This window comes from Osmerus eperlanus, chromosome 23 (assembly GCF_963692335.1).
Source record: "Osmerus eperlanus chromosome 23, fOsmEpe2.1, whole genome shotgun sequence".
Classification (NCBI taxonomy): domain Eukaryota; kingdom Metazoa; phylum Chordata; class Actinopteri; order Osmeriformes; family Osmeridae; genus Osmerus; species Osmerus eperlanus.
In genome coordinates, this window is record NC_085040.1 from 8788832 (window position 1) to 8802198 (window position 13367).

Consider the following 13367-nt stretch of genomic DNA (forward strand, 5'->3'; position numbering starts at 1 on the left):
ACATCTGGTTGGGTAGAAAAAGGCCCGGATAGGAAAAGTGGGAAGGAGGCCTTGGGAAAATATGGCTCCTAACCACAGCAATTGGCCTCTCCATGTCTGTGAAGTTGGAGTACTTATTTTACCTCAGGCCTGCACAAACACTCTAGGCCTTTGTCCTGTTGCCATGGGCAATTCCTCTGGGAAAAGGTGGGTTCTGTATATATATAGTTGTTTTGTTCCCTGCTTAAGCACACACAGCCTTACCTGGGGTACTTATTTATTCAAACCTGCCAGGGGAATGATATGAACTAAAACATCCCTCTTCTGTTAAAAGTTTAAGTCCTATTGGGGCTCCAGGTATATTCCCTTAACCCCTCTTTCCTGTACAGGAGCAACTTGAGTCATCTGAACTTCCTGTGAGGTCTCAGACCTTCAATCCAAACATGTTAAGGTGATTTATTTTGCTTTTACCCATATTGCTCAACATGTCACATTGGAACCAAAAAACATATTTAATCCTCCCTTTCTGATGAAGGCTTGCCTGTATACTCCACCAAAAGGTCACACAAACCTGAACACTCAACGACGGTGAAGAAATTGAATAAGTGAATCTTAAAGAAAAACATTATCTATCTTTTGAGCCCTGCAGTCTAATGTGTAACTCAATTCCTGCATTGGGCTCTGATTTTAATTAGTTTCTCTCTTTTTTCACTCTCACTCATTTTGGGGGGTGAGGAGTGGTGGAATTTGGGTGTGGCTCCTTGGATGGAGGCATGGACTGCCCCGCCAGTCTCCATGCTGTCTCTCCAGTCAGACAAAATGGCACATTAGTATTCTGCCTGTCCATTTTGCTGTCTTCCCCTTTATTCCCTCCACACACACACACACACACACAGTCTGGCACACTCAGTCTGGGCAGAGCTTGTGCAGGACCCACATGCAGACACGCGCGCACACACACACACACACACACATACGCTGGCTAACAAGCAGCTTGCTCTCTGTACTGGCAGGGCTTCTGAAGACAAGAGCAACACTGTGTCCACGGAGATATCCAAAAGCCTGGAAACAACAAGGCACTTGTCTACAAGTGTGTCAGAGAATATCCCTGGAATATATTGAGGAACTACAGACATAAAGCAGGGCTGTCCCATCCAGTAGATTTAGCTACCATTCAAACTTTGGCTTCACCTGATTCAAAACATTAGCAGGTTGATACAACGTGCAAAGTGTCAGGTTAGTTATATCATGCCATTCAAGTTAGCATGCTGGCCTCCTGAAAGGAAGCTGTCCAGGATTGGTGATGAGTGCTGATTAGTCAAAGTGTTTGTGTTTGTGTGTGTGTGCCACAAAGCTAATACAGTATATTGAGGGCAATGGTAATAATGATGCATCACTAAACTTGAAGGAACATTCCAGAAAAGTGCTTCAAGCTATACTTTCAGCACCCATTCCATGTTCTAATCTGTGTGTGTTCCAGTGTGTGTGTGTGCGTGTGTGTGTACGCGTGTGTATGGCTGATACATCGCATTAGTCTGTCTGTGCCTCCTCCTTTCCGCCAGTGCTGATTTTAAATGAGATGCTGATATAAAGCTAGCGTGTGGTGACACATCCGCACATTTCTAAAACAGACTCTGTTTGTGTTTTAAATGAATATTAAAGTCATGCACAACCAGTGTTGGCCAAACACACGAAAATGAATTGGAATTAGATTAATTGACTGAAAAGAACTGCCAAGTAAGATATCGGAATAAAAGCGAAATACAAGCAAAAACAAATGTGTTTTTAAAAGGTGCGAGCCAAGTGCATAAATTATCCCTGCATTTATTTTAAACATCTTTCACAATAAAATAATCACCTTGTCATGACCACCATGGACTTCACATTTGGAGAGAAACTCAATCTCTGTCATTGAGCTATCTTATCCCTCTCTAAGAGTCAGCTGCTGATGTTGGATACACCCTCGGTATGCCCATGTGTCTTCATCCCAGCCCAAAGTGGTTATTGCTGTCAATTGTTGGGAGCCAACCAGCGCATGATTGATTGAAACCAATATAGTTCATACTTCTCCAGAGTGGATGCAATCCAGCATGGGGCTCTCAGGGAGCAGGGAGAGAGCTCCTTCCCCTAGCAGGTATAGCACCCCACCAGCATGCAAACAAATGAAAGGTAATTGTGCAACCCTTCAATGTGGCTGCACCGCTGAGAGGGAAAGTTCAAGTGGTGGAGCAATTTCAATTCATCTGTTTGTATTGTCGCATTGAGTTTATTTTTTACATGGCGCTTTTGTAAACTCCAACTTTGGGGTGCTGATTATGATGATTGTTTGTTTTGGTCTGTTTATTTGTGTGGTGGTGTGAGTATTTGTGTGTCTGTCCATGTGTCCGTGTGGGCATGCATCTGTGTGTGAGGGCGCTGACTCAACATCTGTGGAAATGTGTGTGTTTGAGTACGTACGTGCGTGCGTGTTGAGAAATGCATGTGCTCATCTGCGTGTATATGACTCAGCATGAGTAGGTGTGTTTATGTCTGTACGTATGAGTGTGAGTGTGTGTGTGCCAGTGTCAGTTTTACTTCATTGTGCCATGAGTGATTATATCTGGGAAGCTGACACACAGTTATAGAATCAAAGTTACATCAGAAAGGAAGAGAGATAGTTGACTTACCGGCTTGGGATGCGTCACCTGTGGAAGACAAAGAGAGAGAAAATATTTTTAGTTTCCGGCTTAAAATAAATCTTAAAGAGAGACTACCGTAGCCCAACTGTAACATACATGCTTTTTGGAATACAGAACAGTAATTGACAGAAAATATGCCTTAATTCCAAGTTCAAATACACTCACAGTAGACCAGCTTTCAGGAAATAAGTAGAAGTATCCAAATGTAATAATAACAACATTTGAATACTAAAGTATTCAAATGAATACTTTAGTATTCAAATGTATTTTTGATGTATTTTAGTAAGTTATTATTGAACAAGCAAATAGTTAATAAATTAATTAGCTTTTCAGAATACACACAAACTCAAGCAAAAGTGTATTCTTTTTACACTGAATGCAGACATTTTTGCTTTTTAGGCTCACAACAGTTCTGCTACAGACAGGTGGGTTAGCTCTCAAGCTAGCCGACTAGCTAGGAGTCATCCTCGGCACTGTGGCCTGTCCCTCTATCACCAGCATGTCATTGCAGAATGACATGGCATATCATTACTTCCTCATCTACGAATGACATGGCATATAAACCCATCACAACCTGACAGAGTGAATGCCATAAGCCAATGATATTGGAGTCCGGTGAAGTGCAGAGAGTCAATCACAACAACTGAGAAATACGAAACATTCCGAAAAAGTGAAAGGAAGATAGTAGATAGGGTAAGGTGAGGAGAGTGAAGGACAGAGAGAAAGAGAGAAGAGAGAGAGAGAGAGAGAGAGAGAGAGAGAGAGAGAGAGAGAGAGAGAGAGAGAGTGAGAGCGCAAAAGGGAGAGTGAAATTGAACAGCAAAAGAGGGTGTAAGGGAAGTGTGTGTGAGTGAGGTGGGGGCAAGAAACAAGTTGATAGAATGTGAGTCAAGAAAAAAAAAAAAGAAAAAAAAAGAGAGGGAGAAGGGGATGGGGAAGGAGAGTGACTCAGCACAAATCTCATTTTCAAGCTGTCTGAGAGCTCATTGGGGTAGTGGAGGAGACTCAGTGGAACTGGAATACAGTCTAGTGATGGAAGGATGGAGGGAGGGAGGGAGGGGGGGAGATGGGGGGTAATAGCGAATCACTGCTCAACCATGCATGGAGCTCAATATCAATATCTCGGGCAGCACCCTTCTGGGTATGCTCCATCCCCTCTCTCTTCTCCCCTCGCTCTGCTGTCACTCCTCTCTGTCCTCTCTCTCCCCCTGTCTCCTCTTTCACCTCTTGGCTGAATTCCTGGAACCCTATCTCAGATATTCTTCTGTATATTGCCTAGCTCGAGTCCGTGTTCAATTAACAGCACAAAAATTATTTAAACACGCAGCCATACTTCTCGTCAGAAATATTGATCTGATGTCAGGTCAAATATGCAATTAGAACCCTGGAGCATAGTTATTAATTTTTTTACTTGGCAGGCGTTAAGTACAGTGTTGGATGAGCAAAGACAACAGTGAGGAGGGAAAAGAGAAGACATTTTTAGAGCAGTGTTATAACTGAATTCAGGTCATGTGGAACGTATTGGCGTGTTTGTTAATGGACTAGCCTGTTTGACTCGCACGCCTTCAAAAACACATCCAAATGCTAACCATTATCTCCTCCAGTATAAACATGCTCAAACTTCTTGGTTTGGCCTTAAACAAGTAAGGTTGGTAATTCCCTGTAAACCCAGGTGGTTTGAAACTGCAGAATCAAGCAACATACACTCTGGACAAAAGGATTAAGAATGGGGCTCTACTCCATGTTGGATCTGAGGCAAAGGTTCTCTATCCAAATCCAACACATGGAAGAACAAAACTCCAAAGCCTAGAACCGATGGATCAAGCACTTGGACCACAAAGATGCCCAGGGTAGGAGAGGAGCTTGAGAAGGCTTTATGGAACTGGTAGTATAGGCTTGGGAAAGAGCCAAAAGAATGAATGCCGTGTCAGTGATTCTTAGCTTGAATGGTCTTACTGCTTGATAGCAACAAAATCAAGGGTGTTTTGCCACACGTTGTCCAAATGCTCAACATTCAGGCTCTTTCAGAGAGTTGTGAGGGAGAGAGAGAGAGTAGTCCGATATTTTCCAAAAAAAAAGAGAAAGAAAGAAAAAGACTTGAGAAGAATTGATCAGAAGAATTGATTGTCGGCAAAAGCCCTTCACTGAATCCTTGCCAACAAACAAACACATAAAAACATACAGACAGACACCCACACAATATCTGTCAGTGCATGCTATCTTTATTGGCCTAGAGTGGGATATAATGTGCCGCTAACTATGGACTTTATTGGATGTGCAACACCCAGGGGGGCTGACAGAAAGCAGGAGGCAGCACTCATAGTGTCTCCTGTGACCCCTGCTGCACAGTAAATAACGACCTCCAGAATTCAGCCACTGGCACTTAGCAGTTTACTGTAAGCTTCTCACACGGGATGGTCACTGATGCTAAGCCTGATAGCATGTAGCAGCGAGGCTAGTGCTACTAGCATAGCACTAGTGATATTAGTCAAGCTAACCCTCCCTGGACCCTGTCACACAATCCCAAGTACACACTCCAAGGCACCACTGGCTGACACCCTTCATTGCGCTTCACAATGCTTCTATCACTGGCCTAGTGAGTGGGGTTGAACCTTGAACCTCTTCTTTCCACAGCTCCCTTTCACCGCTGCTGAGCAGTGACCCTGCCTCCTGTCAATTTACTTTTCATCTCTCCATAGCTCACCCTATCTCTCTTTCAGTTCTGCTTAGCTGTCAACCCCTTTCACCTTGTAAAATGTGGCAAGAGGGAACTGTGAAGGGGACATGACAACCGAATGAAAGCGTGTGTTTGTGTGTGGCCTTGTTTAACTGTTCTTGTGGGGACCAAAATTATCCTCAAGAATAGTAAAACAAGGACAACTTTAACTTGTGGGGACTGTTTCTTGGTACTCACAAGTTCAAGTGCTATTCCTAGGGGCCCTATTTTAACTATCTGAAACGCAAGTATCAAAACGCAAAGCGCAAGTAACTTTGTGGGCGGGACTCCGGCTTGGTTGCTATTTTGCCGGCGGGATAAATGACTTTGTGTCTGGCGCAAATCTAAAATGGGTTGGTCCGAAGTAGCTACATTACTAATGGGTGTGGTTTGGGCGTAACGTGCAATAAACCAATCAGAGCATCATCTCACATTCCCTTTAAGAGCAGCGCTTGTTCCATGGCGGATTGCTATTATAACGGCGGATTTGCCAGGCGCACGCCAGGAGCGGTTCACAGCCGAGGAGACCGACGTTCTAGTCAGGGCCGTAACAGATAGAGAAGTGACATTGTATGGGGAAAGGCAGAGCAGTTTTCTCATTGCACTAAATTGCCCGATCATGCTGCTCATTCAAATTCTTATTCTTATTTTTATATATATTTTATTTTTTTAATTGTTTAGTTCTTATAATTAGTTTAACTATTGTACTTTTTAACTTAATTTAAGACCCGTATATGTTTATTGTTTGCACCTTCCTGCCACAATAAATTCCGTGTTTGTGTAACATAGGCTACATGGCGAATAAACCGAATTCTGATTCTGATGGAGATGGGAGAAGAAACCCACCCAAATTAGCTTCGGTTAAAGAGGCGTGGGAGGAAATTTCCACAATTGTTACAAATCAAGTTCACATAGATTTCTCATGAAAATCTTTTTATAATCATTGAAGAAATGTAACACGCCATAAATCAAAACAATGTAACGTAGCTTCGCAGAAAGAAGCGCCTGGCTTCGCCAGCAGTGCGCACGGACCAAGCTTGCGCCCTTACACTAGCATCTGAATAACGCGCCATTGACTTTAGACTACGTTTTTCCTGGTCAGTGGCGAAATTGTTTTTCTGAAACTTCAAAATAGCACCAGGGAATGTTTGCGCCGGAACACGCCTCCTTTTTTCGCTGAACCGCCCCCGGGAGTGCAAAGTCATTCCCTAATTTACCGACGTGCGTCTGTGGAGGGAAAAGTCAACTTTGCGTCGAGTGCAAACTAGGAATGATACTTGCGTCGTTGACAAAGTCAATTGCGCTGGATGCAAGATAGGGCCCTAGGTGTTTTAGCGTTAGGGTTAGAACTAGTATTTGGATCAGAATGGCATTAAGGGTTTTGGTTAGGAGGTTGAGAGGTTGGTTTAGGGTTCAGGTTTTTTGGTTAAGTTTAAGGTTTAGGTTAAAAAAAAACGGGATTTTGAATGGAACTGGATTTTCAGTCCCCACAAGTATAACCACACAAAAAATATGTATATTTTTGTGTGTCTGCAAACATAAAGTGAAGGAAGTAAAACAAATTGCCACAGAGACACTGGCCAGCATGTGCAGAGCACGTGCATACACACACTTAGAGAGAGCAACAAAAAGAGATGGTGGGAGAGAAGGGTGAGGGGGAAAAAAAGAAAGGAAGAAAAAATACTCACGGATATAAACTAAGGACAAACAATACAAAATTCAACTCAACACTGATTGAAATTGGGATAAAAGGTTTCACTGCAACATGTACTGAATCACAGGTATTGAGTTGCCTATCATTGTCACACTAATTTAATTAGATTAATTCAGTTTTCAAATACGGTAAAAGGTTGGATAGCCGTAGCAGCAAAAAAGTCAAGTCAAAGGCAAAATGCAGAGACAAGTGTATCGACCACTACAACAAAGGCAAGAAACAGTTGCCTGATACTAAATTCAGAGTATAAACATTCAGTTGTGACAGTGTTTGGTTTCCTGTTGATGTTGAATAGTCCATCTCACCATCCCCAACAGGCACACACATGGGCAGCTAGACAACTGACAATTTCCTGTTTACACCACAAAGGGAACAAGCCTCTCTCTCTCAAAGTCTTTACAGATTATCCATGCTTGGTTTTGGACTGGTTCACTTGTTAATTGACTGTCACTAAAACTGGCTAGTTTACCAATTAATTTACGGACCAATGATGTTTCACAGTCCACACAGTGACTGCACAGCAATCAGTAATAGATCATATTTTGATATATAAAGAAACTAACATGGCATTTTCAGTGATATTCTCTCATTTGATATAAAGACAGCAGTGAGTCTTTGCTTGATTGGATTTCCAGCTGTGCTTTGAATTAGCTTTGATTTGCCCATCAGTCAACTTTGCTCACATCTTCAAATGAAAAGACATACTACTGTCTGAAATGAAGGACAGAGAAGAAAATCATAATTCTATCTGAGAACACGTCAATCAAGCTTTACAAGGTGTGACATGGGGGTCACAGGCTTATCCCACTGGCTGCTGCTAACAGCAATGTTTTTAAAAGTTATCACTCTGACAGAAGTAAGTCATATGTACTATGCAAATGTAAGGAACATGTGACAGTGACTGCATCAAGGGCATGTGTCAATGATGGCTGATGGCTAACAAAGAATTTCTTATATGTCACTTTCCATCGCATGGTCATGCTTTAACATAAGCTCTTTTTAGTGTGTGTGTATTGGTTCTGATTTAAGAAATCATTGTGCCATCTTAGTATAGATAGTCCACATATTTAAATTTTAGGTATATGTTTATTGTATGCACCTTACTGCCAAAGCAAATTCCTTGTCTGTGCAAACTTTCATGGCGAATAAATCCCATTCTGATTCTGATTCTGATTCCATAACCACCATGCATAAAACAATTATAATAAAATACATTATTTTATAGTAGTATAATAGCTTTATTATCGTTTTAACATTAATAACCTATTAATAGACCTCAAATGTTTAGAATCTTGACTATAAGCTACAAACTCCATTAACATGTCCAATTTCATATTTCCTGTATGTCATGGTATGCATTTTCAATGGCACAAGGCGTTATGTAAAACCTCACTAAACAAGTAAAGGACTTGGGGGTTATCCCCCGCATCCCTCATCTTACTGTTGTTAGTTTTTCATACTCCCTTCCTCTCCCTCATCTCTTTCCTCCTCTGTCTATCCAAACCACATGGATCTTGCCCCTCTCTGTATTTCTGTAAACTGTAAGAGAGTGTCTTGGTATAAGTCAGCAACAGTTCCCCTCCCTGGATTACCAAATGAAATAACTGTCTTTTAAACTGCATTTTTTTTATTGAGGGAACGCAAGTGGGAGTCAGATGGCTGAGCGGTGAGGGAGTCGGGCTAGTAATCTGAAGGTTGCCAGTTCGATTCCCAGCCGTGCAAAATTACGTTGTGTCCTTGGGCAAGGCACTTCACCCTACTTGCTTCGGGGGGAATGTCCCTGTACTTACTGTAAGTCGCTCTGGATAAGAGCATCTGCTAAATGACTAAATGTAAATGTAAGTATCAAAACGCAAAGTAACTTTGTGGTAGTGATGTGTCGTTCGTGACCGATTCGTTCATTTTGAACGAATCGTCCTTACAAGGACTCGGGAGTAACAAGTCCTCTCAAAGAGTGATTCGTTCATTTTCTCGTGGCCGCACATCGGGACTGTTGCATAGGCTCGTCCAAGTAAACAGATTCGTTCATTTCCCGACTCGGTCTTCGAGTACGAGTCTTTGGATCATTTTTCAAGTGACCTGCCACAGTAAATTCCGTGTTTGTGTAACATACATGGCAAATAAACCGAATTCTGATTCTGATTGGGATGGGAGAAGAAACCTCCCAAATTTGCTTCGATTAAACAGGCGTGGGAGGAAATTGCCACAATTATTACAAATCAAGTTCACATACATGGAGTTTTCTCATGAAAATCTTTTTAATCATTGACATGAAAGAAATGTAACACAGCCATACAATAAATCAAAACAATGTAACGCAGGAAGAAGACCCTGGCCTCGCCAGCAGTGCGCACGGGCCAAGCATGCGCCCTTAAAATAGCATCTGAATAACGCGCCATTGACTTTAGACTACGTTTTTCCTGGTCTGTGGCGGAATTGTTTTTCTGAAACTGCTAAATAGCACCAGGGAACGTTTGCGCCGGAACACGCCTCCCTTTTTTGCTTAACCGCCCCCGGGAGCGCAAAGTCATTCCCTAATTTACCGACGTGCGTCTGTGGAGGGAATTGTCCGTTTTGCGTCCAGTGCAAAAAGGAATGATACTTGCGTGGTTGACAAAGTCAATTGCGCTGGATGCAAGATAGGGCCCTGTGGGTGCAAAGTGACTAGACCAGGTTGCACAAAAGCTTCTGTAGACAAAATCCACTTGGCACCTTCCTAAGCAGATAAGCTTATTTGAAAACACTGGGTATATAGTACATTTCAATGGGAAACATGATTTGTATGGATTTCTGTACAGTACGCTAGCTGAATCAGATGTTTATCTAAACCATAAAGGAATCCTTAGCATTTTTGGAACAGCATTTTTCTTTTCTTGATGTGGACAAAAACAATATGGTGGGTTGTCCATAGTAGCAATGCAAGGAAAGCAAATGAAGTCAAATGAAATGTGTTCAACATGTCAATCTACAAACCTATATTTTTTAGGGTGGATAGGTAGTCATTTCAGGTTTAGAGAAATACTGAGTTGTTGTCCTAAAAAGCAGTTAATGCTGTTATTTGTGCAAACATAAAATAACTTTAGTGCGCAAGATAATAATTGGTGATTTAAATAATGAGACCTCTAAAAATCAGCTATCAATCAGTATAAAATAAACATTCATGTTTCAAAAATGGCTGATTATGGCTCACATTGTCTCTCTCCCATATTCTCTCTCTCTTTTTCGCTCTCTCTCTCCCCGCCCTCTCATCTCTCTTTCATTGTGAAAATATTACACAGCATTCCAAATGACATATTTTTTCCCCATAATTTACTGCAACTTTGCTTAACATCAGTGTGTGAGATAAACCAAGTCTACAGACAGACCAGGGCAATCAAATCCCACAGTGTAAGCCAGATCTCATTAGAGGGAAAACAGATTGGGGGAGAAAGTCCGCAGAGATGACAAGAACAGAGAAGAGTGAGTCAAAGTGATGGACAAGTGGTTGCCCTTCCATTAGTATCCCCCCATGTTCAGATATTGACCGGGCCCCCACCTCCCAGCCCCTTCCCAAGATGAGAGTTGTCAGCGTTTGACCCCCTCAGCTCATGCCCCCTCCCCCTTACCAGCACTAGCAGCCCAAATGCCTAAGAGGGAAGCCTGCTGCTCGTTAGCGAAAGGCTACATGATGCACAGCTTTTTGAGGGTAATTGGCGGATGAAGTCCTCATGACTTTTTCATGTGTATTCCTGCTCTCTTTCCACCACTGGTCTCCCTCTCTCTGGCCTCCATTTCCCTCAGTTTCCCTCTCTCTTTTTTTCTCTCCCTCCCTCCCTCCCTCTCTCTCTCTCTCTCTCTCTCTCTCTCTATCTCTCTCACAAACTATATATTTATCTCTCCTGTCTCTCTCAGTATGTAATGTGTGTTTGTGTGTGTATAAGTGTATGTGTCTGCCCAGGGTGTAGAGAGGCAGTCTCCCTGTGTTTGATCATATTTGTGGCCCATTAGCACCTGAAGAATTTGAAGGTGAGGCTGTATTGCTGGCTTGAGGATAGGAAAACTAAAATTACAAGTCATTGTATCAATTTTGAGTCATTCTCAGGGAATTGTTAAAAAGACAGACGTTTTCTGCACAGTACCAGGGCTGGAGTACACTTGCTTTGGCTGCTTAGAGATATCTTGGATGTACAGTGCACATACACTCATGTATGTTTTTTTATAAGACTTTCCATACAAAATCTAACAACATGTTCTGTACACACATACCTTTTTAAATTAATTTTGTCTGTCTTTTCTTATCTTCATTCTTTAAATAGCTCTCTAGTATCTGATTATACTGTATAACGTATTGTAAATACACAGAATGTTGATCCATGTTTGGAAGATTACATAATATATTATGCAGGGGATATATCAGACCTTAGAAACTGTGTGTGTTTTTGCTACCATATGTGATCTTACTAAATCACTTGCTTAGCTAGGTCATCTAATAATATTATGCAGCATCTGAGAATAGCATACAATTTAACCATTTCCACATGGATTTGAAGACAATCTGAACCCAAATCTACCCCAATGAGTCATGTCAGACCATTGCTTGGCTATTAAGTGTTGGGTGCTGCAAGGCATTGCAGTGTTGCATTGAAGCTCAGCAACATCAGAGAAAAAAGGAGAAAGAGGGTGGATGGAAGGAGGGGTAGGTAACTGTTGCCAGGTAACAGGCAGACAGTTGGGTAGCCTGGCTAGAAGAACCAGAACGGTGTCCTGCTGAGAGGACCTTATACAAGTGGGCTCTGGTGCGGTACCACTGGAGAACGCCGTAAAATAATATTTGTGTGTGTTTATGTTTTTTGGTTGATATTTGTAACGTGTTAATCTGTATGAGTGCATTACTTATAGCTATAATTGTGTTAGCCTTTACCAGGGGTTGACTAGTAAGCTAGTGTTGCATTTACCTGTCTTAGAGGTCCATACACCTCTTTTCCTGCCACCCAAAGACACTTAAAACACCTAAGATGTAGATGACTTATGTAATGCTTTGTATGTAGAAAGCCTCCATTCAGCTGTAACCAGTGGGTACACAAGTGTATTCCGTTTCATTTAGTTCTTTGTTTAAAAGAATATACTGTAGCTAACCATAGTATTCTGTTATGAAAATGTAACTGTTTAATGTTTGAAAACTGACAGTATGGGATTCAATTGTATACAGTATATAAAGCAAGGGAATTATGTTGCTTTTTCACACACAACAGAGTGACAATCACTTGTATACAGGTCTGGACTGGGACTGAAAAACGGGCCGGGACTTTGAAACGCAGACCGGCCTATGGTGTATTATTATAATATATTTTTTGCATTATGCCGCGGCCGTTTAACCGGCCATTCGGGAAATCTCCTGACTCTCCCGACGGCCAGTCCGACCTTGCTTGTATACATTGAATAAAATCAAAAAAAAAAAAAAATGATATTATTATGTATGCAAAGTTGCAGTTATAGGATTTTAATGGACAATCAAACACACATTGCCACTGTAGTGTGCAGGGACGTTGTAAAAAAAAAAAAAGATTAAGTTGTGGGTGGGCAGGCTATTTTTTAAGAACCGGGAGGGGACAAGTGATGTATGTATAATGAAACCTCCGCCCCTTAAAAGTTTGTCAAATGTAGAGCAGTACCTTCTAAGACACTGCCAAAGGGAAGATACGAATCTCGAGTAAAAAGGAGGATAGGAGTCATACAGTATATGTATGTAGGTGTGCGGACTTCAGTCAAATGCAGTACTCTTTAGTGAGAATGACATTTGAGACATAGCCTGCAGTATACTATGTACTTGCAAATGTGGTGACCTTCACTCTCTCTCGACATGCGCTGTTTAGCTTCTGGTCATTGTGTGTGATGTGTGTGGACGTGCGTATGTGCGTGTGTGCTTGTGTGTTGAGGTGTGTGAAGGCGTGTATGTGTGTGTGTGTCAGTTTGACCAGCGCTTCACCCTCTGATCCCCTCCTCATGGTGCGTTTGCACATCTCCTGGCTGGACACTAGCTTCCACTAATCCCCAGGGCTCAATGCTGAGACTGCAGCCTCTTAATTCACCAAATCCCCCTCTGGAGCTGCCAGTCCATACCCCTTAGGTGTCAACAGCTTCTTGGAGTCACACATTATCCCACACACACGCACACACTCACAAATACAGCACACACAACCACGCACACACACATACATGCTAATCAGGTATGTTTACAAACTATATAAATACATACAATGTACAATATATATATATATATTGTACACACTATTATATGTAA

The 13367-nt window shown here is 41.9% G+C and overlaps 1 protein-coding gene and 1 long non-coding RNA gene across 9 annotated transcripts in view; both read right to left on the reverse strand.

Annotated features, from left to right (window-relative positions):
- LOC134009869 (uncharacterized) overlaps positions 1-13367 on the reverse strand; it is a 636131-nt gene that overhangs the window by 407447 nt on the left and 215317 nt on the right. The gene's annotated exons all lie outside the window — the stretch shown is intronic.
- The window catches only part of nrxn2b (neurexin 2b), a 532900-nt gene that overhangs the window by 360553 nt on the left and 158980 nt on the right, over positions 1-13367 (reverse strand). For all 8 annotated transcript variants that reach the window (XM_062449593.1, XM_062449592.1, XM_062449591.1 and 5 more), the window contains one exon: positions 2646-2663. In XM_062449593.1, the coding sequence (XP_062305577.1) occupies positions 2646-2663 (18 nt within the window). The remainder of the gene's footprint in view (positions 1-2645; positions 2664-13367) is intronic.